The 27,579-nt window shown below is 34.9% G+C and overlaps 1 protein-coding gene across 3 annotated transcripts in view; it reads right to left on the minus strand.

Moving 5' to 3' along the window:
• Positions 1-27,579, minus strand: part of PAM (peptidylglycine alpha-amidating monooxygenase) — a 128,618-nt gene that overhangs the window by 37,372 nt on the left and 63,667 nt on the right. For all 3 annotated transcript variants that reach the window (XM_031594520.2, XM_090130689.1, XM_090130690.1), the window contains 10 exons: positions 22,692-22,779; positions 15,511-15,596; positions 13,713-13,796; positions 9,917-9,965; positions 9,359-9,426; positions 8,593-8,673; positions 8,401-8,477; positions 7,972-8,075; positions 1,942-2,129; positions 669-737 (listed from right to left, as the gene is read on the minus strand). In XM_031594520.2, the coding sequence (XP_031450380.1) occupies positions 669-737; positions 1,942-2,129; positions 7,972-8,075; positions 8,401-8,477; positions 8,593-8,673; positions 9,359-9,426; positions 9,917-9,965; positions 13,713-13,796; positions 15,511-15,596; positions 22,692-22,779 (894 nt within the window). The remainder of the gene's footprint in view (positions 1-668; positions 738-1,941; positions 2,130-7,971; positions 8,076-8,400; positions 8,478-8,592; positions 8,674-9,358; positions 9,427-9,916; positions 9,966-13,712; positions 13,797-15,510; positions 15,597-22,691; positions 22,780-27,579) is intronic.

Consider the following 27,579-nt stretch of genomic DNA (forward strand, 5'->3'; position numbering starts at 1 on the left):
CAGTAACATTCAACTAAAACAAAATGGAGCTCCAGTTGACAAGATTTTCTCCTTGTGAATAAAACTCTAAGATAGTAAACCAATCTACCTAATAATGATCCAATCTAGAAGCACTGTAAAGTACAGACATATTAAAATCTCTCTGAAATCTAAGCATGCCACAATATTTCTAGATGCTACAACAGTCATGAGTTCTTTTTTCCTACAAGTACTCTACACAGCCATGCATGAGTTGTTATGCACATATGCAGATGTGTAAGCTGTGAGAAAGAACTTAGTATTACACACTAACAGCACTCTACCCACTGCATGTACTACTGATAGTGAAGAGTAATAAAATACTATGTATAGAATATATGCATGGTAAAACAAATTAAGGAATAGGAAAAAAGAAAGTAGTAGATTACCTTAATTATCACGTAAAAGAATAGTCAATGAATTTTTCTGCTTTTAGGCTGCCACAATTTCTTTGTCTCCATTCTAATAAATTTTACCTAGAAGGCTGTATGTAACTTTTGATAGTATTAACTGAATACAACATTATAAATTGCATCAGCTAAAGGAAGAAACATCTAAAATGGCATTTATCTTTAATAAGCAGAATTCTATTTAGCAGTATTTAACATTAATGAGCTCCTTGTTTGAAGATGAAATAAACAAATACATACTCTGATCCAAAATCTCTTCCTCTTCTCCTTTTGACAACTGCAAAGAACTTTTATCAGTATCCTTGGTTTCTAAAAAAGGGGATTTAGAATAAGCTGTTAACTTCTGTATGTGAATGGAAATGAACATCATCTGCTAGAGAAAAAAGCCCTTCTAAGCCCTTCTAAAATCAGTATTTTTTTTTTTACCTTCTAAGAATAATACATGTACCAATCAATACAGCAGTAAAAGAAATGTAATGAAAAAGAAACATTTATTCGCATTTGTAACAGGACAGTAGGAGAGGTTTAGGCTCTCTGCATCACCTATTTACCCATCCACATAGAAATGTTCCACAGTTGCAGTAAAATCTAGGGTTTTTATATTTTGTTGTGCTTTTTTTTTTTTTTTTTTTTTTTTTGAAGCTGTTAGTTTAAGAACAATGTATGCAATTGCCAAGAATTTTTTCTTATGGACCTTTGTGAAATGGTAGCATAAATCTACTTGATCAAAGGTCAAAGCCTAATTTAAATGGCAGCCCCAGTGATGTCAGTGAAAAAAATACCACAGATCATTTCAGCTAGTCCTAAAGCTAATTAATAGCTGGTTTCAAATATATCCCAACTTTTATGAGTTTTTTTGTCTATATAATGCAAAAGACTGCCCAACAATGGTGCAACAAATGACTCCAATATAATCAGCTCCAGCATGAGAAACTAATCTAGTTCTATCCAGGCAGTATTTTGCCACAAATAATTATCAGTTTTCTGGTTAAACATACTGCTTTACAGTATTTGCTGCCTTGTGTAGAACTATACAATGCAGCCATATCAAGAAAATTACTTCTGAATACTGCTACTGTGGTACCACATTACACACATGTAATTAGAAACATTTGATTGTTCCAATAACAAGGCACTAGGATCTAGCAAACTTTAACTTGGCAGAAAATAGATAGAAGCTAAAGTAACTATTAAGAAAATGTTTATTTAAAGCACTGATATCCACGTACCATAGCAACAAGGTCAATTTTTTTTGTGTGTACATAGGTCACACAGCTATAAAACCATGTTGGAAATTGGAAGCGAACGTAGTAAGAAATGGACAACAGACTGTGGAAGACATTTTGATCAAAATTAAGAGCAGATGGTCATGATGCTCTCTAATTAACCACTTGTGTTTTATTCAAAATTTCATTTCCTTTCTATGACAATTTATCACATTAAAGTAAAACAAAGGCATCAGTAAACATAAAAGTCTTACACAAAATGGATTTCAAGTTTTTTTTTTTCTTACCTTCATGATGCCCATGTGCCATCTTTAGCATATCAGGCTTGACTGGAATAGGAATATTTGCTTCCTGTGGTATGTTTCTGAACATCTCAGGGTTTGCATTCTGTGTGCACGTTGTATACGAGACAGCATGCTTGGCTTCCATATAATACATAATGTAAAAATTACACATTTCATCATTGGCTGTTCCCCTACAGAACAAAGAAAGCATACAGCAGTAAGTAGAGAAAAATGAGCTGAATACAGCTGCTATCCAATCCATCTAATTTAACAGAATATTTTAAAAGGTGCAATGAAGTGCTTATATGTCCCTCACTCACTAAAACTTTTCACAGCTTCACAGCTTAAGGTTTCTTTCATTATGCATTCTCTCTTTCTATAACAGAGAATAACACCCTGCACAAGCTCCTCAGATATCTCAGGAATTTCTAAGAATAACGCTTTGATTCTACAGAAAACTGCATCAATGATTTAAACTGCTCTTTCCTCTTCTCTTTTTCTCCAGTACATTCTTCGTATTCCCCAATATATCATCAACTATGTATATGTTCTGACGAGAAGAGGCAGAACTGTACCATTAATGTTGCCATAATCCCTATAATTCTGATACCCTGGGGCAAATCTAATCTAAAATAATTGCAAATAATTTCTGTGTTTAATTTCAGCAGTTATCACTTAAGACAGTCCTTCCATGTTCAAGTACATCAATTCGTTGGCCATCCTCCACAGTGTTTCTAACAAAGCAAAACCTGATTTCATTATGTATTAAAACAGCATAAATAACTCCTAAGGTTAAGATGGCATTGCCATCTTGAGAACGACTTGATCACAAGCTTCTGTAGGAATAAAATGTGTTCAAGAGGAATGATTACACACTATGCGAAATACAGTTCTTTGTCAGGCATGTACTTGAAACAGAAGAGGCTCTTCTGTACTGCTACATAATCCTGCCATCAATAAAAGGAACAGCTGGTAAGAGAATTTTTCAGAAAAACATTACTTTATGAGGCAGACTACACAGAGGCTCTTTGCAACTGTGATCTGTTTCTGTTTATTTATTCCATATCTTTTATTTATAGCTACAATCCTGGCAATAGAATAAGCTATATCTTAAAAACAAAGGTTCACCAAATCAACAAAGGATTTTATGTTAATTTTTTTTTTAATCAGCTCTCATTTTATTCTCATAAAATTACATGGGGGTGGCCTATTAGCTATTTGTGGAAGACGTCAGTGCTGACTTTTCAAGCATTCATTTATTCACCATAGCAACAATGATGACACCAGCCGGAGGGGGGACAGGGGGAACATGGGAGAAGACTTTTTCAAAAGGGGAATTGGGATTTTTCCATGCACTGGAAATTTACAGTCCCTTGGAGACTACAAAAATCAGATTCTGACTTGGCAAGCTCTGCGTAAGCTTTTAGCAAGCATTCACTTCACTGCTGGACTTGAGTATCTGTCACCATAATTGCCTCCAGCAAAAAAAGAGGACATGGAACTCACATCAACACCAGTCACCAGATGCATTACTGTGTCTAAACACTGCCAAGTTAATTCTTTTATACTTACTGTAGTTTAAAAAAAAAGAACAGAGAAAAATACTGTTAACAACTGTTTTAGTAAACTCATGGAAAACATAGAATCCTACCATCAGATACCTGAACAACTGAGAAAGCTGTAGTTTTGTGAATGAGTTTAATGAGTAGAAATGCTGATGAATTAATCTAAATAAAAATAATCCTGTAAATCACATTTATGTCACAGCTACAAGTACCTACAAGTGTGTACAGATTGTGGTATATGATCCATACACAGTGAAGTAAAACGAAACAGAGGATGACCAGAGGGCTGGAGCACCTCCCCTATGAGGACAGGCTGAGAGAGCTGGGGCTCTTCAGCCTCGAGAAGGCTCTGAGGAGACCTCATAGTGACCTTCCAATACCTGAAGGGGCCCTAAAGGAAAGCTGAGATGGACTTCTTATAAAGACATGTAGTGACAGGAAGAGGGGAAATGGTATTAAGCTGGTTGAGGATACGTCTAGACTAGATATTAGGAAGAAATTCTTTACTGTAAAGGTAGCGAGACATTGGAACAGGTTGCCCAGTGAGGTTGTGAATGCCCCATCCCTGGAAGCATTCAAGGCCAGGCTGTATGGGGCTTTGAGCAACCTGGTCTAGAGGGAGGTGTCCTCCCTACAGCAGGGGGATGGAACTGGACGACCTTAAAGGTCCCTTCCAACCCAAACCATTCTATGATTCTACGATTTGGCATCAATCACCAAGATAATGCAGTTAAAAAATCTTTAAGACCGAATTGGAACATTTTGCAACAGAAATACGAACCTTCTCCAGAATGATACAATATTATTCTCTTTTAAAATATAAATTTCTGAGATTTATATTTTTGAAAATAAAAACGTTTATTTTGGAAAGGAGAAGATACTGGATATGCTGTTTACCATCGTCCTATGCAATACACTGCGCACTGCAATGGGATGAGCAAGCAGTCATTGCAGCCAGTGGCACCTTCCTTTACAAAGACACCATCTTTACACTGACTGGGCTCCAATCCTTCAAAGTTCCTTAGACTAGTAGCAATAATCTACTTGATACTGTATCTACAGTGTTTACTCTGAAACATCAACAACTTCTCTGTTATAAAACAGTGGTGCTTGCATGGAGTACTTAGTGGTCTTTACCCAGCCTCTTCCTCCTCCCCCTCAAAAAAAAGCAAAACACTTGATTTTTTTTTTTATTAGGTATAATTGGTAATTTCCTTGGCTGAGGGTAATTCAATCCTCTATTATGCAATAGTTTGAGCTTGAGGAAAAATCCAGCTAAAATGGTCAATTTATGAAAACTGTTGAAGGGATGACTCTTGCTTCACCTCTCTACCCCAGAGATTTTAAGCCTGTGATCTTCTAATTACCCTGAAAACATATATAGTCAACTGCATTAGCAAAATCAGGTTTCATTTCTGAACCCTTGTCCACCAAATCCTACATACAAGGGCTGCTCTAAAAGTAATGCCTCCTATTTTATTGTGTTGGCCCTTGAATTCAGAGGCACATTTTTACAGTACGAGGCTGAACCCTCCCACCAATGTTCTGTTACATTCTGATGCCATGTGATGAGGCAATACAAAGGTGATCTGACAAAATGGTGCCCGACATAGAACTGTGTATGGAGCAGAGCTGAGTCACTGAATTCCTCTATATGGCCAAAGCGACATGAAAGACAAACCACATTCTGAATGATCACGCAGATATTTACAAGCATGGTTCTTGTTCATAGCTGGTAAAAATGCATAGCTAGCTGTGGTGATTATTCAGAAAAATAGTATTTTGCAGCTTAGAATTCTATCTATCAAGTAGTACTATAGTGCTCTTTGTACCTGTTGTAATCTCCCTGGGAAAAAAATAAAAGGCAGTACTTTCAGACTGACTTAAGTATATAAAGGAATGTTTGGATGTAAAAATTTCATTTGTCCAACTAGAAACAGCAGGCTGAAAAAGATTAATATGAACTATCAAGGTCACAAAATAATAGAGCAAGATAGTGAAAATCAACTAGCGCAACTAAATGAAAACATTAATAAAAATGTAATGTGTAAAGAAACAAACAAAGATATAAGCAGTCTAAAAACAAAACAAGAACATTTACTCCATATTTAGTAACAGACTTGGTGAAAAATGACAAGTTCCATCTTACTTAAATAAAAATATAGGGAAATAAAGATAAATTAACTGAAATGAGTTCTATGTCATAAAAAAGATTATCAGTACGTTAAGTAAGAGAGTATCTGGAAGTTAGTGTAGAAAAATGGCTAAAACAGTAACTGCTTTGCAAAATAGTTGCTTAGAAAGACAGTGAGAGAAAGTCCTACACAAAAGCTATAGTGTACATAATCTTCATTGAGTAAAGCAGAGAATACTATATTGTGAAAATAACTCCATTTAGAGGTTTAGAATATATGAAAAGCAACACCTGCAGTAAATAAAAAATACCAAACAAAATAAACTGCTTAGTAACATGCAAGGGCCTTGACTGCTATCATGGAAGCTATTGTGAAATTAAGGAGTAGTGACACTGAAAACATCATGTTTTAACTACAGTCAGGAAGCCTGCATTAGGAATACTTATGCTTTAATTGATCAGCTTTGGAAAGAGGAATGGACCAAGTGAACTCAAGTTCCTCTTTACCCTAATTTCTATATATACTAAAGATGTATCACAAATGGAATTTAAGATAATTTTTCAGCTAGTTCAAGGAAAATCAAAAATACAAGCAGAAAGAGAGACTGAAAGTGAACATACAATCTGATACATATTTTGGATCTGTATTATCTTACAGCTTTCCTTTTGTTCTTGCACTTCCTGTTTTCTCAGCGTTTATATTTGGAACTGAACATTTCTTGGACGAATGAATCATTCTGAATAGGAAGTTAAGACACTTGTAATATAGGGGAAACATTATATGAAAATTGTTTAAATCTCAGAAATTTTATTTTAACTGTTTATTATCTTTTCATATGCCCAAGTATTGTGAATACATCGCTCTTCATTCATTCACATCATATGTGAATCACATTATGATAACAGTTGCTTCCCCATATTTCCTGATCATTTAAACTTCCACAATGTTTCTATTTTTGCTTAACAGTTTGAAAACTTCCTTCAAATGCTTGCATTCTTCCTCAAAACAGACAGTAGAAATTATGTAATACAAGATTTTATCACTTCTGTATTGGAAGTTGAATAGCGTATTGACAGAAAAGACATAGTTCTCTTAAAACTGTGAAGGTTACTGAATAAACAAGAACTACTTCAAGGAAAGTTACAGAAAAACAATATTTAAAATAAATGTTTTGGATATATTTTTGTTAGTACTGAAGAACCTCAAGTTGTTCTTGTTCTGTATTTTAACCATAGAACACCATGGAAAGGTTAAATGCACACTGAACACTTAGCTCTCTACTGGAATGCAATCTTATGTTGTGGAGAGCACTAAGTTATCCCTTGAGCCACTATTACATCTACTTCCAGAACGCAGACATTTGAGCAGGGTATTTCCATACATTTTCTACATGTGCAGTAAATTAGGTTAAAGAACTGAATCACAGAATCATAGAACGGCCTGGGTTGAAAAGGACCACAATGATCATCCAGTTTCAACCCCCTTGCTATGCGCAGGGTCGTCAACCAGCAGACCAGGCTGCCCAGAGCCACATCCAGCTTTGCCTTGAATGCCTCCAGGGATGGGACATCCACAACCTCCTTCAGCAAACTGTTCCAGTGTGTCACCACCCTTTGTGTCAAAAAAATTCCTCCTAATATCTAACTTAAACCTCCCCTGTCTCAGTTTAAAACCATTCCCCCTTGTCCTATCACTATCCACCCTAGTAAACAGCTGTTCCCCCTCCTGCTTATATGCTCCTATTGCATGTTTGTCAACTTGGTCTTATAGCACTGTCTGTCTTCTCAGGGAATAGTGTCACTGACAGGAACAGTTCAGGTTTTCCTACTTATTATCAACAGTCACTTATAGTTCAATTGTATATTTTCATTCTGACAAAAAAGGTGACTGTTTAAGGTTAGGTTTTATGATGGTTCAATATTTATCACTATTTTAAAAGCTTACAGAAATTTTCTTTCTGAAATAGAAAGAGAAATAACAAAGCTTGAATATTTTATTTTAAATGACCAGTAACTTAAATTTATTCAAAATACATTGTTTAAAATATTAATCTAAGAGTAGAATAGCTAGACATCAGAGCAAGGAGTCTGATAGAGTAGCTTCACCTGAAGAGTGTTCTGAACACTTCAGAAAAGTGATCATTCACAAAATAAAGGCCCTAAATATTGAGTAATAGAGATAAAAGTCTTGCAAACTAGATGGTAAAACATATTACTCCAGGAGAATTTAAGTTTGATAGAAATACCTCAGAAGAATAAAACTAAAGCATTTCTTCATACAATGAATATACTGGATTACAAAATGTTTAGAAAGGCAAAGTAGAGCAAGTTTACCCTATATGTGTCTCTGTAGTTCTGCCTTCACCACTGAACACACATCTAGCTGCAAGAATATCATCATAGCTAACATCAACAGGATGTTCCACTGGATAGAATGCCTGCAAGAGAGAATGAGTCACCCTAATTAGTAAAAACATCCTATATTACTGACGTCAGAATACACACACAAAACCAGTACGTGTCTGAAAAGTAATTTCATAGATGTATTTGCATCATAAGTAATCACAGCAATGCTTGCCAGTATTCAAGTCTAGTGGCACAATAACGCACACCAGTGGAAACGTGACGCAAATCTAAGGCATGTGATATCAGTTAAACTTCTTAGTTAAACTTCAATTCTAATTCTCAGTTAAACTTCAATTCTAATTGAAGTTTAGATTAGAATTGAAAGTTATAGTAAACAAAAAAAATCCAATGACCAACCTGTGGTACTTGTGGACTCTGTCTCCCAATTAATGTCCATTGACCATTTCTCACTCTGTATCCACTCACTACTTTACCTGGAACATACAGATATGTACATGAACATTGTTTACCTCTAAAAAGTGATGCTGCAGGTTCAGTTATCATGCCATTAAATGATTGGTATATTTAATATTGCAATGACATTCTTACCTAGTCTGTGTGTATGAACTCTGTAGGCAAAAAGGTGCATTGGAAATCTTTTGTAATGGCAAGCAATATCTGCATCAACCACTGTTAAAATATGGTAAAAAAACCAAGAACACTAGTTACTGAACAGAGAAATGCTATACTACTACACTTCATTTAGTCTAAAAATACTTTCAAAAAGTACGTCTACAGTGGGTAAGAGAGAATTTTAAATTAATTTATTGGGATTATCCAATCTAAGTTTCAGATAAAAACTACTGAATGCGATTCTGAATAGAAGATGTTCAGAAATTTGTTTTTACAATGTATTTTCTGTTTTAACCTCTTAACCGATTAGAAACATAGGAACGAAAGTTTCAAAAGAGCAGCTTCTTACAGAAATTCATTTATTCAAATTGACCTTTTATGTAAATCTCAAATATTTAGCATAAATACAAATGTTAGATGAAGAAGTATCCAAATTTTATGGATTTGTGGGAAAGGGGAGAAAATAGGTAAGACTTTATCAGTAAAAAAGTCTTTAAAGGGAAAACAGATCAAAGAAATACTTTTAAGAAGCTCAGCAACTCCAACGTTGCGCAGATCATTGCTGTTTTGTACAACACTGATTGGTTTCCTTTGCCAATGTAGGAAATGTGATAATTCATTTCATTATAACAATTAACTCTTGCACCAGTATGGCTCTGATACTTTTTCTTCCATGATCAGCAGAAAAAAAATAATAATCAGATACTGGCATTACATACCCCTTTGTAGAGCTACAACTTACCTTTCTCTCCAGGTGGTATGACAGTGTTCACAGACATCATTAGATACATTCCAGCAATCAAAGGCTGCCTGCAATTCAAAACCCAAGCTCTTTTAAACAAGCCCTTTGTAAAACTAGATTACAAGTGACACGATACACAATACTGTTTAACACCACTAATTTCTAAGTGTTTGATTACTTGTGAAACTGTGCTACAGAACCTGCTGCACAACACATTCTCTTCCCTCCTATGTTACACATGTAACTACAGTTTTTAAAGCATCTTCTACAAAATAGGAGAAATAGCACAATATGATTATCTACGTAATTGCTATTCTTATCCTGAATTTCTCAGTGTGAGCCTCTTAACCTGGATTAATTCCGCACTGACAGCAACATATCACCAAGTCTCATGAAAGGAATAAAAGCTTTAGCCAGCAGATGATGCTTCAGAATTCTTAATATTTTAAGTTTGTCGTATTTTTACTTCACACACTTCAAAAGAAATCTAAGGGATTTCAATGTCTTCTCTTCTGATAAAAAAATTGTAGTACATTCAGTATTTTTAATGAGACTTACTTTTGATGAGTCAGATGCAAAGTTACACCAGAGCAGTCCTTGTGTTTATCTGTACAAATAATTAAATAGTTTAATCATTGCCAACTAAATTTATCTAAAAGTACATACAAAAGTATGTAAAAAAACAACATTATTCTGTGATATAAAAAATAATAACAGACAAAATAGGCTTTAATTCTTCTATTTTCAGTAAATAATTCCTGTGGAAATATTACTCAAATTTGACCAAACCTGCATTTATAGCAAAACCTATAACATTGCTTTTCATCCTTCAGAGCTTTGCTAACTGCATTTCTTGTCACTAGAACTTGCAGATTTTTAAGAACTAGTTTTGGGGAGATGAAGCCATGCCATTTTTTGCAATAGCTAGAAAAACTATTTTGCATTAGAAAAATCGTATAGTGATAAAATAGGGGAAAAAAGCAGTCCTGGGACTTTAATCTCTGTTCTGCAAGAAAGTGACGTTATGTCAACACAAAAAAATTAGATATAGTGAGAAGAAGGTTATAACTCTAAAGCCAGGAAACATACTATTTTACTCTCTAAGTTCAGAAAAGAAAGAAAATGGAGTTGCTATGCCTATGCTAACATGTAGTGACTCCAGACATATTTTCCTCCTGTCAATATTTAGGTAAGAGTCAGAACTGAAAAACCAGGCATTTGAACAGAAGAAAGGATTATGATGACAGTGGAACTATATAGAATAAAATGAATCAGTATTTTTTTTAAAAACACTAGTCACGGCATTTTATTATTTAGTGATAATAAACACTTCCATTTCTAAAAATCTGAATCGGTAATTAACAGCAAAAACAACAAAAGGCAAACTTTCACTGGAATGGTAGCTCTCTTATCCAGAGTACACCTGGAGTTTTACTGAATGCTTGGAAAGAATATCTAATGAGAACTTTTCAGAACAACCGTGATGAAACAGATGGAAAGCGGATGAAAATTCAAGTGGCAGTGAAGAAAAAGAACTGATTCAAAGCAGATGGAATTCGAGTGTCTTTCTAAAGCTACACATAATACTGCCTCAGATATAAAGACTTATGTATCTATGTTCAGTGCGGGGGATCCAACATGGGTTTGCTAGAGCACTGACAATTGCTCCTACAATCACACACACAGCCAAGCAGTCAGCTGGTCATTGTCACTTTGTTGCTCATATTTTAGCTGATTTCATAAAATCTCCAACTCTCTAAGAGTGTCTTTCAATAAAATAACATTCTTACCTATATCATGTTTGTGCTAACATGCAAGTTTGTAAAGTAAAATATTATACACTGATATAGTAATCTACACTTTAAGATAAACACATTGTAAGATGGAATCCTCAAATGTTTTAATTTACTTTTAAAACAGTGAAATAAACACATTCACCTGGCAAGCCATTTGCCAGGTGGCAGAACAGGAGATAGAAAAGACGACCAAGCTGTAGAAGTAAAGGTGAAAGGACGAAACAGAAGACCAAGAGAGATCAGATAACAGCAAATGACAATTAATGAATTAAGATACTGTCAGTACCTGCCTCAAAAAAATGCAACAGGTTACAAACAGAGAAATTGATAGAACATGATTACCTTTCTTTCATAATAAGTTAAAACAGATTATTACTGACACTTTTAATTACTTCGATTCTAGGGAATATTTCTATATTCTTATGTGCTGGGAACTACAAAGGTAATCACATGATAGGTAAGAAACCATGTTAGACTTTGGCACAGGATGAAAGAAATTCTATACATTGAGATTTTATGTATTTTTTAAGTAAAATTTGAAATAAATCATAAATAGTTTAACAACTGCACTGCTTATCTCTACAACGCATATCTAAAGTTTGGTACCTTCTCAGATCTTAGGATGCTAGATTTATTTACATCTGGATCTGAGTGCTAAACACCTAGGAAGTAATAAAAGCAACAAATTTCTGACCTACTTTTCACTTGTTACTATCTGCTGTCAGTAAGAAGTCAAAATAGCTTATACAGTTACAGTTTTTAGGAAAAATAGAAAAAATCACAATGAGCAATTATTATTTTTCTAAATGGCTTTTTACACAAACCCCTCCTGCCACCCTTTCTCTCCATTACTTTCACTGAATCCATTTTTGTTTGCCACCTTGTTTTATAAGGTGCACTACAGACAAGATACAGAATGCTTTCTTTTGATAGCAGGGCATAAAATGCATTCCTAAATATGAATATTTAAATATGGATCATAGCTAAGGACAGAAGGAAAGTATAAATAGTTTAATAACTGTTCAAGAAATGAAGAAATCTCTTTTACAAATAGTTGTAAATAACAGTGTAAGAATCTCTGGAAATAGTCTAGATTTCTCTACTGGGTGTCTTTGAACACACACAAAAAAATCAAGGTTTAGGACACTTAAATTGCTGGATTTAAATTACATTTTTTACTACTGGAATTTTCACAGACAGAATCAAATATTTTCCACTCACATTAACAGTTAAAAAAATGAAAACTATGAAAACTATAAAACTATGAAACTGAAAACAAAATAGAGAAGATCCAGTCAAATTCCTTAACTATTGAACAGTACACAATGCTGGTACTGTCTTCTAAATTATATCATTATCAGTTCCTACTTGCTAAACATCCATATTTCTAGGGGTTTGTATTACATTGATTATATGGAGACCTGCACAGAAGTGCACAGAAGACACACAAGTAATAAGGAAGGATGTCATGTTGAGGTGCTGGTTTTTATTTCAGGCGCTAATTTCTTTCATTTCTTTCTTTGAGAAAAGGGATTTTTTGACTATGAAATTTGATAACCAAGTCAATTTTCCCCCCAAAATTCTTAACACATCCTCAAATAATGTGCAATAGGAGTTACTAATCTCATTTTTTTTTCATATGTATGTATACATAAATTGTACTTAAAAGAGAAAATGAACATTGAGAACTCTCACTGTCCCCAAGCAATAATGAAGACCAGGCTCTCAGCTAACAAGTTTTCTTCAGAGGTTTGTAACTTTAATTATGCATGATTTTAGCAGGCAAGGAATCACAGGCTGTACATGTCCATGAAAATCAATTCTTTCAACTTCTGTCATGCACATTTACACACATCTTCCATTTAAACAGTTCCGGCATACTCAGTTCATTCATCCTACTTGCCCTCCCACATTAGCACTATCACCATTATGTCACATTCTGTTTTCATGTCACAGAAGAAACTTCAACCTCAGAAAAGTTATAAAGACAGTAGGACACTACTGAGTAGGACACTAGTGTGCTCAGACTTGGCAGCAAAGAGGTATACGTAAGGGAGGCTGCACTGTATGAGGAACTGTTTACATCATACCATGCTTGAAGTGATTTTCACCTTGTTTGAAATATGAAAAACACTGCAACTTCACAATTCCAAACACAGACACTGCAATTGATTGGCAAGTATATGTCATATTCTGCACCAGCTGTTCAATTAATGGTAAGCATGTTCATGTGTATTTGTTCCAACCTTCTAAAATACAATTACAAGTTACATAGGGGCAAACAATTTTCTCCCTAAACACAGACTTATTTATCTATTTTATTAATTTAAGTCATTTGCTCATCCTCAAAAGAAAATAAATCTGTTTACCAGAGAGAAAGGAAGACTCTAAAGAAGTAAAATTAATACATTAACTTTATTACAAATACAACTGTAGATTTTTATCTCTGTGAGTGGTGCAAGCAGAGAAATTCTTTTGTGCAGATAATGTAAATATTCTTAATGATCTGAATTTCTGTAACTAACATAATTTACAGAATGAAGTTCCAAAATACATACCTCTAAATGCACTGATATCACCATAGTGTACCTGCAGTACAAAAAATTTGCTCCCTGTTTCTCCTCCAACTCTGAATCCAACACCTAAAGGTAGGAAAACACGCTTTCAGAAACAATAAAATGCAATTTAGTTCACCAGGGCTGAACATATCTCTACATATACAAATCTATCAAATACAAATCACTGAAACTGCTTAGAGAGAAAGAGTATATAATTTTACTGAAATAACACTGAAGAAAAGCACTACCCTAAAACCCAGAAAAACTACTGTCATGACACATTTTCCCAGACTGAAAATATAAGAACAAAATTCAGTTATTAATGATCAGATACCTATTTCAAGCTAAGAATTCTCTAAACATAAAATTCAGATCATAGATCTGAGGTATATATTACACACATAATATAATTTAAAAAATAATAATTAAAAAAAAAAAAAAAATCAGATTTTCATCATCCCTGTAGAATTTGGAATAACTTTCCTCTCATCTCCCAGTCTTTCCTACTACCTGTGAAGAATACAAACTGAGTAATGCCGACTAACTGAAAACACACTGTAAAATAAGATAAGAAATAGTAATTAAAAAAGATCAGCAGTAAAATACTTTAAGACAAAAATTAACATTGTATGCTGAAAATGTCTTGTGGTACTTATGAAGCTATTTTACTTGCTAACAGAAGCAACAACGGGCAGAGAAGAAAATAGAGGAATCTGAAATAATTTGTAATAATGAAATTGCAAAAGATCACCATCACCAAAGGGAATTCTCTAAACTGGTTATACAGCGAATGCTCTAGAAAAGAAGCACCAAAAGCAATTTCGACTTCTACAGACACTGAATCCCAGTAGATTAAAACCGCTCATGGCAGGAGCCAATTTGTAAAAGGGACTGCAGTTTCCCTGCTGAGAAGTATGATATCGCTACGATAAAAAACAAAAGCAATACCTTGTATTTATGGGCAGCTTAGAGGCAGAAAAATGAATACAAGCTGAGGTTTAACAGCAGAGCAAACAACAGACTTCCACAGAATCCTCTAAGCAACAATTTTTTTTTTTTAATTGACATTCTGATAACCAAATCAACTAACATTTATGGTCATAACCATGAAAATTGTATTTCAAATAAACCGCTTGATGATAGTATGTATTGTTTGTAAAGAGGCAGTAAAAGAGAAAAAGATTCTCAATTTCAAGGTTATACTTATATAAATAGGTACAACTTGTACAAGTCTTACTAGTAGCCCACAAAATTTTGATTTTAAATCAGCAAAATGGACTCATACATTCAAAAGAGTACATAAGCACGTTGCTAAAAATGAAATATCAAGAAACTAAAACCAAATAAAATTACCCACTATACTTTACACACACACACAATAATCAATTATTTAGATTCAATTTGTCTATTCTTTCCTAACACAAAAATATTTCAATTTCAGAAAGATTGCATTAACTGTGCCACTGAAAAATACATTCAATGTATACATTCTGAAAAGACACAGTAGGAGATGTGAGATTAATGTTATTTAAGAATAAAGCATTAACTTCCAGTTACTTTTTTTCTCCCAACTGAAGACCATAATGACATAGCAAAAATGACGACAAAAAAAAAAACAAAAAAAAAACCACAAGTGTATTAGCTAGCACAATATATTCCCACTTTATGAAGCTTAAGTTCATACACTTTCCATTAACTAAACATGATTTTACACAAGATTCCTAGATACGCCCACTGCTCATCTTCACATCCTCTCCTCTGCCTCTGTACACAAGGACTTTACATTAAAGTATGATACCTTTGGGAAGCCTGGTAGGTGGAGCATTTCTTGCCCAAGCATACAAAATATTTGATTTGTCTTTGCAGATTCCTTCATCACAGTCCCTAAAATTACGAGGAAAGAAAAAAAAAAAAAAAGGAAACATTTTTAATTTTGAAAATTCTGAAATCAACAGGTAAGTTATAGGGAAAATTACTGATTTTAAGCTCACAGAATCACAGAAAGGTTTAGGTTGGAATGGGCCTTAAAAGTCCACCCAGTTCCAACCCCCTGAGATGGGCAAGGCTGTCCCCCACCAGCTCAGCTGCCCAGGGCCCCATCCAACCTTGAGCACCTCCAGGGATGAGGCACCACAGCTTCTCTGGGCAGATGTGCCAGGGCCTCACTGCCCTAATATGTATGAAGATGCTTTTGGACGTAATTTGATTCAACATGTTTCTTTTAATGTAGATTACTTTCCCAGCTATCCTTACATCTCCCATCTTTTTTACTCTTTTCTTCCCTCAGCTTTAAGATAACGCTAGGCAAACACAGACATGAACACTTTAAATAATAAATGATATTTATTTAGAATTCATCTAAAAATCACTGGCAATTAAAAGCATGCAAAAAGACTGCTTAAGAAACAATAAGTAGATGCACTCATACTCTTTCCTGCACTTACTGCCAGCATAGTGCTGTAAATTTTTATTTTACAGTACACTCTCCCAGTTGTTTGTTTTGTTTTTTTTAGAAGAAAATTTTTTAGTAGAAAATTATAAAAAAGAGAAATTCATGTCAGGCTACCTATCACGAACACATCAGAAATTTTTAGTAGAACTATGAGTTCTAGATTTGATCCTACCCTCTGAGGCTAAAATGTTGCAACGTTGTCTTCCTTAGTCAGCACACCTACATAGGCCAACGCCACTCAGCAGCAACACAAGCGACAATAGCTCCTCTTGTCTGAGTGGCTTTTTTGTTTGTTTTAAAGGTATCTACTATTTGCATGGATATTTTATTATCAGAAACCAACAGGCAAAAGAGATGAAGGCAATGTGCTGAGAAAGTAGCTTGCAATAAGACAGACTCATAGAATGGTTTGAGTTGAAGGAGTCTTATGGATCATCTAGTTCCAAACACCTGCCATGGGCAAGGACACTTGACTCAGGCCGAGGACCTTGCATTCTGCATTTGGCATTCTTGAACTAGCTGGGGTTCACTAAGGCTCTCCTCTCAAGCCTATCGAGGTCCTTTTGGAAGACAACCCCTCTCTTCAGCAGTATGTCAGCCTCACCACAGCTTGGTATCATTTGCAAACTGCACTCTATCATACTGCCCATGTTACTGATGAAGATGTTAAATGGCATACTACCAATAACAACCAAAAGGAACAACACTGTTAACCACACAGACACTGAGCTGTTGACTACAACTGAGTGCAGCTATCCAGACAATTTTTTAACCAGCTAGTGGCCTATCTGACAAATCTATCTTCAATATACAGACAAGAACGCACTTCTCACAAGTCCAACTGGATGACATTACTGCTCTTCCTTTATCCACTAATGCTATAACCCCTTATTCACTACAGTTCACCAAATTCACTAAACACCAAATTCATCAGGCACAATTCACTCTTAGTGAAGTCTTATAGGCTGCCACCAGTCACCTCTGTTTTCCTTGTGCAAATGGAAGGCACAGCTTTCTCTGTTTACCACTGCTGGTAAAATGAAAACTGGGAAAAATAAAGTTTCACACACAGTGCAAAAAGAATAAAGACATAAAAAACAAGGGCAGATGCAGGATCTGTAACTTCTTTGTTGAGGACAGCTCTCAGATGAGGATTCATCCTGGTCTGCTCTCCTCCAGAGATAACTAGTTCTAAATGTATATAAGAAAAAGCGGGTCAGCTGGACATTGAGTTTCTATCATTCCCAAAAGCCTAAATGCAGCAAAGCATTACTGTTTTCTTTGGACAGAAAGCACTGCTATGATCACTAGACTACCTACAATAAAGGGAAGATGTCACTTCTACCCCCTTGCTAGTTTTGATTGTAATGCAAATAATTTCTAGACCTTCACAACAACTAACCTGATCTCCCAACCCTTCATACCCCCCTCCCCTTTATCATATCCTCCAGTGAAACATATCTCCAGAGAAACCTATTTAAGGTTAAGTGAAAAAAAAAAAAAAAAGCCATGCAGCTGCAGGTAAAAATCTGTGCAGCTTTCAACTGGTGCAAGTTAATTCAACAAAAGACTGCAGGGATCTAACCAGCTACTGTGCTGCACAGGTCAGAATATATTAAGAAGGCTGGCTGGGAGGAACAAGATCAGAAACCACAAGCAAGCACAGTCAGTTCTGCAGCTTACCTTCATTAAACCACAGTACTTGCTAAGGTCTGTCACATAAGGAGATTCTATCACATCAGCTACATCAACCAACCAAAGAAAAGATAAGCTGTTCTAAACTTCTCTTGGGCATCAGGAGGAAAAAAAGAAGAAATACTCACACAGCTCTTTTGCTATGCTTACAAAACTGTCAACTTCCATTTAGGCAACACTGCTGATCTTGTAAATTCAGATAATAAAACCAATGTCAAAGTAGATTCAAAAGAAGAGATAAGACAGTTGACAATCAGACTTAAAAACAGTAAAAAGAAAACACAGGCAGGAAATTAGAAAAAAGTGTGTGTTTACAATCAGAAAAAATATTAACCTATTGCATGAGAACAGGGTTTACTGATTACTTCTTGTCTAGTCCCTCTTACCTTCCCTACACTGAAAGATCTCATGAACTTCACAAATACATTCTTCTCAACTTTGAGTAAGATCAGGAGCTAGTTTTTAATGACATTAGTTTTGACTGATTACTTAGTCTGAAAGCAAAATATTTTACTACATCAACATCACCAGTATTTTGCTGTCCTCTCAGGATATTTACATTGTTTATAAAAACAAAACCAAATCTTCTGCAATTTATTTCTCTATTACGTTCTACCTGTTTGATTCTATCCAAGACTTTAAAAAAAAAAAAAAAAAATTTGATGTGTCTGAGTAAGAAAATCAATAATTAACAATCTTAACATATTTCACAAACTTCACTGGAACTAAAGATGCAGTTCTTCCAGTAAAAAGCTTCCAAAATCATCATCTACTGGCCACAAAAGCAACTAGTCTAACGGAGGAATTACTGAGTGGTGATCTATGGCCTGAATCTACGCATTTGTTTAGACTGGATAGCTATATATAGTTGCTATGCCTAATCTCATTGAAGTTTATGCCTATGAATCATCTGAAATGATCTCCCATTTCAGCACAGTTTGAGATTGCATGAGACGTTGTCCTGCCAAGAGGCTCTGAAATTCTGAGTAACAACTTACGGAGAGTCACACCTTTTGATGAATCAGCTCAAGCACACTACTCTGATTTCAACAGTTTATCAGCTCTGATACTTCCAGTGCCAATTATGATCAAGGAGCAGAAGTCTTTTTAAAAAAAAAATTGTTCTTTTTTTTTTTTAAAGCTTTTTTTCTGAGGAAAACTAACAGCACAGTCTCCACAATTGCTTAAACAAAATTGTTTCTTGCGGTTGAAAACCAAATTAAGCCAGCAAATTTACATTAGTAGTATGCTTACTCATGTAGCAATTACTCTCTACAGTGACTTACAAAAACATGCAACAGCTTCTCTACATTTGAACACCGAAGTAAGGAATACAGAGAAACATTTATAGATCTGCACATACATGGCTATACACATACAAACTACATTACTTGCATACAGAAAAGGCAAAAAAACCTAGCTTTAGTGTTCGGCATTTATGTAGAACAGATGTGATGATGTTTCTAGTCTTGCAGATGACTACAGGCAGTGCAAAATGAAATGGTGCAGTCTGTTGCAACAGCATATGAAATGATGAGATAATGAATGAGAAATTTTTCAGAATTAAAAAAAAAAAAATGCTAGACCTCAGAAATGACACACTGGAAAAAAAAAATAGTAATATTGTTTTAAGCTGAGGGAAGGGAGATATAGGTTGGATGTCAGGGGGAAATTCTTTACGGAGAGAGTGGTGAGGTACTGGAACAGGCTGCCCAGGGAGGTTGTGGATGCCCCGTCCCTGGAGGTGTTCAAAGCCAGATTGGATGGGGCCCTGGGCAGTCTGGTCTAGCATTAGGTGGAATGGTGGTGGCCCTGCATGTGGCAGGGGGGTTGGAGATTCATGATCCTTGAGGTCCCTTCCAACCCTGGCAATTCTGTGATTCTGTGATTCTGTGATTTAAGCAAAACCTGGATATAAAAAAAAATAATCAGAAGTATCAGATTTAAATACAACACTAATTACGTTTCATCATTTGGTATTAAGTATACCAGTCAAGAATGAATGCCACACTGCACACGCTGCCACTGCTGAGTTCTCTTTGCTGGGCAATCATTTTCTCCTAGGAAAAGTGATGATATAGTCAGGGAGCAAACAATACCTGAACTCTAATCATAAGCCTGATTTGAGTCAAAATTCAGCTTTGAAAAGCTTTTTCCAGCTTTTGATTTATTTCTTTATATTTGAAAGTTCAGGAACCAAACATGACAGAATCACAATATGTCAGGGACTGGAAGGGACCTTGGAAGATGATCGAGTCCAATGCCCCTGTCAGAGCAGGAACACCTAGGTTAGTCACACAGGAATGATTCCAGGTGGGTTTTGAATGCCTCCAGAGAAGGAGACTCCACAGTCAATCTGGGCAGCCTGCTCCAAGTGCTCTGTGACCCTCACCATGAAGAAGTTTAACATTTAAGCTAGATCTTCAGAACGTCAGCTAGATATGACTCAGGCATCACCTCATGTTTTCATCTTGATAAAATTACTTCCAGACACGTTAAATCACACTACAAGCACAATCTACATGGTTTTGAAGGGCACACAAGACTTGAATTGGTTTGAAAAGGTCACACATGTTGTTATAAGTCTAAACGCTTTAAAACTATATTATAATATATAAGACAATACAAAGAACACAGAAAAGTTGTTTACTGAGAACATAAATCAACAGTGCTTTCAGAGTTCAACTTTTTTCCTCAACTTTTAAATAAGCTATTTTTCTCGTGAGAAGACTGTAACATTCATTATCAATATTAGAACCATTAGCTGAGAGGAAAAAGGTAAATAAAATTTTTGATGAAAGTTTATCATATCGTATAGATTAAATCATCTCCACCAACCATGAAAAGATTAAAAGTGCTACTTTTCAAAAATTTTTTTTTGATAAAATACATTATACTATTAGCCCAAGAGTCCAACTCTAGTTATCATCTTGGTAAGTATATAGAGGGTAGAGTGAGATTACAAAACTCAACCACAAAAAAAATATATCTATATTTAACCTGTTACACAGGTCACAATAAGTTGTACAAGCTTTACACAATCTGTATCTCACCTGGTCTTGCCTGAAAACTTGAAAGAAGTGTGAGAAATTACTGACAGATTACTGATTTCATTAGTGATTTCATTCTCTAATTACTAATTCTTCACATTACCAGCGGTTTTAGTGGGCCTGAGAACTTCTCTCTGTTCTCAGAACTTATGCATTTTGAAGGTTAAGTCAATTACCAAACCACTTGAGGAATTTAAGGAATTTATTTCCTTAAACTTATTCTTCGCTTTCCTTATGTCCTTCTGGACATCTGATAAAATATTCTTCCATACAGATATAAAGAGAAACAAAGCTAGGGACCAGGCTTTCTCCAAAACTTCCACTAATAGTTTCCCCTCTCATAAACTAAAAAATTATGATAAGAAAGATGAGGAATGCATACAAAAAAATTTATTCAGAAAAGTGTGATGTAGGAAAAACAGCTGATGGGATGAGTAAATACTACCAAAAGTAGATATTTCCCCATCATCAATGAAATCAAGATGTGAGGTTGTTTTGTTACTGACTGCTGTCTCAAACAGCTTGAAGTATGTCCACAACGTAAAAAAATAATGCTGATAATGAAGAAAAAAAAAGGGGGAGGAAGCTTTGACTTTCTCCTATTTGACTCAAATCGTCAATCAATAAACATGTTAACTTCATTTCGAACTTGGGTTCACAAGAACTGCCAAAAAATAAGATTAAAGAGCATCTGTGTCTTTATGACCAATCACCCTAAGTCTGAGTGCTCTCCACAGAAAATCTACATTAAAGACTAAAGCAGATTTCCCTCTCTAGGAAGATTAAGCACAACCTTGTATCTTTTTCCAGTCCAGAAAATCTGTCCAAAGCACTATGACAGAACTCTAAGGACATAAAAGGAAGAGAAAAAGTTTTCCTGAAACAAACAAACAAAAATCCTTATTACAAGAGCCCCTTCCAGACTCATAAAATAGTACCTGCTGAATTCAGATGATTTACTAATTATTTGCAGAAATTTCATCTAAATACTGCAAACGATATGTCTGTCAGAACAGAAATACAAGAAATGCTGACCAAGATTTTAACAAAAAACTGCATTATGTATAGTAGTTTTGCATATAGCACTATTTTCCTCAAAGTTTCCTTGCTTTTGGAGGTTGATTACACTTTTCTCTCAGTAAATAAACTCTGAACATATATACATATACATATCTTTATGTGAACATAATTTCACATAAATTAAATTAATAGTATACTCTATGTTTTAAATATTTAAATATAAGTAACTATGTGCATATACATATAGTAATTGGAGCTGCTAGAGCTACACTAGAGATTAGTGGCAACTAGATTTACAATAAACAAACAAAAAAAAGCTTAAGATTTTTATTCTCATAATCTAACCGGCATCACAAATTTTTTGATTTAGAAGCTATAGCCTGCTTAATGATTCCCATGGATAACTTCATTTTCTCTGTAGCTCTAAATGTGCTTCAGTATTTCTTTTGACAAGCAGGTTATTCTTTTAAATACAAAAATGACTAAACCCTTCTAATTAGAAGCCTAGATTTCTTGGCATCCAATGACACCGTGCGCGCTGTGTTTCCAGAAAAGAGGCTGGAGCTAGTGAAAATTTTTTCTTGCATCTTACAGATGATACAATTAAGAAAAAACACAACAAAAAACACAAGTGTAGAAAGACTGCTATGTTATATGCTTCTTTCTTCGATTTTTTCTACTTCTGAAAGAAACAGTATATGTGGAGACAATCAACACAAGAACTGTTGGACACAATACTGAAAGCAAGCTTCCAATTCTTACCAGTAATTTTCATTAGAAGAGGGTTCATTACATCCAAAGAGTAACATGTGATGGACAGTGTCCATGCTACCATGAGGTTTAAAGTCAACTGAAAAACAAAATGATAAAATAAATGTTACCATCACTCTCACTATATTTTACACAAAGAGCATTTTGAGTTAATATTTCTCTGTAATACTGGAAACAAAGTACGTATCCCCCCTAACCATTTAATTACCTTTCTCATTCCACTTACAAGCTTTCGCTTCATTTCATTCAACAGCTTCTCACCCAAGTTAAAACTGTATTTCATTTAGTCATTTAAATAAAAAATTCCAAGTTACTACTTAAAGCCTCTCTATTTTCCCCAATAGTCAAATAAACATTTAGTAGACATACTAATATATCCCAAACCACAGTTTTTGTAGTAACCAGTCATATGTAAATTTAGCTTCAAAATTTGCATTTGTACTTTAGCACTACTTTTTAAAATTCTTTTTAGCTTTTTCATCAAAATACAAACATAAAGTTACAGTTAAGAGCAACTATTATCTTGCACACTGTTTGAAATTCTATCTTTTCTCAGCATTTCATTTAATCTATGCTTTTGCTGCATCTTTCTTGGGACTACAGTTCCAAGAAGAGAACTATGATTTATTCTCACTAACGTTGACAAACCCTCTGGAATGGAAAATGAGATTCCCTAAAAGACAACACAATTCTGTTGCCCAAATACTTCTCATTGTTAGAAAATTGGAAGATGATGACTATTCAGTATTCAAATGTCTGTTTGTCATTAAGTACCAGAAAGCCATTATTTTCATTTCTCAAATATTCAAGATCCTGTTCACTACTGAAAAAAGGTTACCAACATCACAGTGTAGTAATATTGATCATAAACTTACAATGACAGAATTTCTAAAAATAAGACAAGCTACATTGTGTAACTTCCTCTGTTATTACTGAAATGCTGTGCCAGATGCAAGCAATATAAAGGAATTTTTCTTAATATGTGACAGAGCAATGGGCTGGAGGATTTTTAACCTTATTCAACAGCTGAAAAAATGAGTCACTCTTGACGTTAGACATAGACATTTAGGAGTCTCCAAATCCCTTTTAGTTTTTCAAGGGTCTTAGTATGGTCAGACAGTGAAACTGTAGACCACATAAATTACTTCTGCTTCATAAATTTGCAAGTTTATCAGCTGACACAGAGCTTCTGAGGTGAATTATGATGTGGATTATTGTCCCAGTTCTACAAAGGGAAAAACAAAATCCAAACAGACAGCTCTCAACCCTGCTTTTTGGAGCTTAGGTTTGCAGGGAAAAGTGACGAGGTAGTATTGCCAGAAGATAAGGCACAGAATTCAAAAGCTAGCTAGCTTGAATATAAGCTGTGCAGCCAGGATGGGCTGTAAAGAAACAAGCATGATAGAGTTGAGGGTCAGGTTTGAGAAATAAGGGGTGTCTCCACATACACAGGGAAGAGAGGAAGCAAAGCGTACCACGTATTCTTAAGAATGAATTTACAGAATCATTCCCGTTGCTTGAAAGATTAGAGTTCAAAGACTGTACGCAACCATCTTTTTATTAGCAAATTTTACTCAGTCCTTAGACATAAAATTGATCTGCATTACAGAAAGACCTTTTGTTTTGGTATTTTTGTCATTAACGAAGTGAAACTATGATTAGCTCATGCACAGGATGGATAACTGTCATACTGTCAGTGTCACACTAAGCAGACTAAATTATCAAGTGTTTATGCTGCTGTTGCCACCGTAAGTGAGAGGACATTTCTAAATTCATAAGCAGCTGCAACGATTTTTCTTGCAGAACTCAATACTTGTACAGAATGTACTGTAGGCAACACTTAGAACAACAGCCTTCAATAAAGACAAATTTAACCACAGGGCCTCTCAACTGCAAGTCTCTGCAGCCATTACAGTCTCACTGTTTCTCTTCAATTCCATGCCACCCTCTCATCTTTCTAATTACTGTAACAAGTGAGTCCAGACATCTTTTATTTCCTGCACAATGTCTACCGCAATGACATTCCAGTGCATGGCTGAGACCTTTAAGCACTGTTATAAAAGGTACTACAAATAGCTTAAGAGGTAATACTAGTACAGACAGAATATAATTAGCAAAGCAAAATCACATATCTGTTTGAACCACTTGCATGCACTAGTTTAGCTCATATCTCATCACTGCTTCTGACAGAAAGAGCTGAACAGCATCTCAGTCTGTCTGTGAGCTAAAGAAAGTTTTGCAGAGTCAGTTAAGCTTCTCTATGTAGATATCTTAGCAATACTGACAAGCAAATACTATTACAAACACTATCTGTTTCCAAAAACAGGAGTTTTTTTTTTTTTTTTAAAAAGCAATTTAATGATATAAGTTGTAAAAGTCATGCAAACCAGCATGACATTCAAACCAAATACAATACCTGTTACTACCAAAGTCTTAAGAAATATTAACAAAAGCTTCCAGTTATTCTTTGAATTGCCAGCCACTACATTTTAAAATAAGAAACATAACAAAATTCAATGTTTAAATGACTATGACAACTTGCAGAAGAAGGTTTCGGCCCAAGAGAATATCAACACCTGACTTCACTGTTTTTACACAAGATAAACAAGCCAACAAAAAAACCCCCCACAATTTTATCATCCCAAATTAGAAAATTAATAGGCATACCACGAGTGCTATTTACATATTATAATACGTGACTGGAATTTCTTCTGTTCAATCCCTGTTCACTGTTCAATGTTGCAAATTCGCTAAAGAACAAGACTTTTCTTACAAAAGCCCTCAAAATAGGTGTTCAACATTTTTTTAATAAAAGAACTTCTAAAAAGTTATGGTTTACTGCTCTCTTTTTAACAAATCATTTACATGTACCTCATTTGTTAATCTTATTCTATATCATACAAAATACTTAGTCTGGAAAAATCCCACAAGACTATAGTTTGAAAAGGAAAATCCCAATACCACTTCTAATTTAGTTTCCTTTAGGTGTAGCAGTTATATAAACTGGATTTTTTTTTTTTTTTTTTTTTTTTTAATGCACAGATAAGCACTACAGAGTGATTACTGAAATAACAGTTTCATTGCATAAGCTAAATGTGAATTCAGTCTGAATCTGCAAGTACTACTTTGACCAACAAACTCTAGAAGGAGCAGAAATGAACAAAAGGACATAATTAAAACTTAGCAAATATGTATATTTAAAAAATTGATTTCTTGGATATTCATCTTTAGGAGTGAAAACTCAGTAATTGTTGTTATCCTTAAAAAAAAAAATAGTTTTTTTCATACACGAGAGCATCAACACATCAGTGTTCACAGTTTGGTAGATTAGATACTAGAGGTTTTCAATATAGCACAGGCATTATCACTTTGTAATAGGGAAGTTTATATACACCATACCAGAGAAACAACTTTGCAGCATGCATGGAAGAAAAATAATAAGTCCTATAATTACTTCTGTTTGCATTGCTAATTGTAATAGGCTCTGTGTCATTTCTACAGGACATTCTCACACACAAGAACTTATGGAATCCTCAAAGAAATTTACTGGTTACGCACACGAGTGAAGGTAAGGAAGACAGCCAAATTTCTGACTTGCTGTCAGACTCATTTCTTAAGAATATGTGTGGAATATCCTTTAGCTCTCACTACAGTTCAGTAATCAAAAGCCAGTACTTATCAATGTCTGTATCACTAAGGACTCAATCTAGTTTCTACTCAGTCTTATTTGTAATCATGAATCAAATTTAGAAGGACAGAACTGTGATATGTTTTACAAATTTAAGTGGAATCATACCTTCTTTAAGTATTACATACTAATCTCATTTATTAACATCTATTGTATACTAATCTCATAGCCATTTCATTTTACAGCAGCAAAGAGTGTTTTCCTAATATCAACCTAAAAAAATGTTCCTTCCTACACTTGTTTTGCAACATTTCTAGCCCATCTGGGGACAGAAGACAGACTGATTCAAAAAGGGAATCTCCACCTTGACAGGATGCCCCTCCACTAACAGGTACTGCAATGGATCACAACAGTATCTAGAGAAACAGACGTATCCCTACAGGAGACCTCTAGAGCAAAACTTGCTCTATATCTATTTTTAATTTGTTAACACTCCTTAAGTTTGCTCAGTTTCTTCTTTTGATGCTGCCTGAGATCGCACCCTGAACTAATTGGTAGGCTCTGGTACAGCACCCTCCCAGCTTTGCGATATGATCTTATACCCCTTGCTCCTGTGCTAGTGTAACAGTCTGCTGGTTTCAAATTTTCAGGAAATAACAAAGTTGAAGTCAGAATTCAAAGTCCTCACCTCAAATATAAATTTGATAGGAAATACTGAAAAGTTACGGACTTATATTTTCTACTTATTAATGCATGCAGTACAACCTACATGCAATGCTAAAAAAAACAAGTCACATTTCATCAAAACTGCTGCATGTTCTATTAACAGACAGAACTTGTTCTTCCAGGCCCTGCTGGAGAATAGATTAAACGGAGGCAAACAAGAAAATAAAGGAAAAAAACAGAAGTGAGAAAATTTAGTTGGCAGTATTATGTAAACAAATTGAATTGGAGGCAGGAACATAGGTTCTGGTCTCAGATTTACCACTGAACTATGTCAGAAACTCAGTTTTCTGTTTTCATTCTACGTATCATTCACACCTGTCTTTTGAAGTTCCAGAGAACATACACTATCTTTTCCATACCTTGATGAATGGCAAGTCAGTGCAATAGTACATCTGTTAGTTGTCAAACACTACCACAGTAATTAATGAGAGTTAATTACACAATCTATTGCCAATCCAATGAATGCAGACTCTGGTTAAACCACGTAAAAGTGTAGACAAATTGCTTTTAAAAATAAAAATTTAG

Source organism: Phasianus colchicus, chromosome Z (assembly GCF_987193195.1).
Source record: "Phasianus colchicus chromosome Z, bPhaCol1.hap1.1, whole genome shotgun sequence".
In the NCBI taxonomy this organism is placed as follows: Eukaryota; Metazoa; Chordata; class Aves; order Galliformes; family Phasianidae; genus Phasianus; species Phasianus colchicus.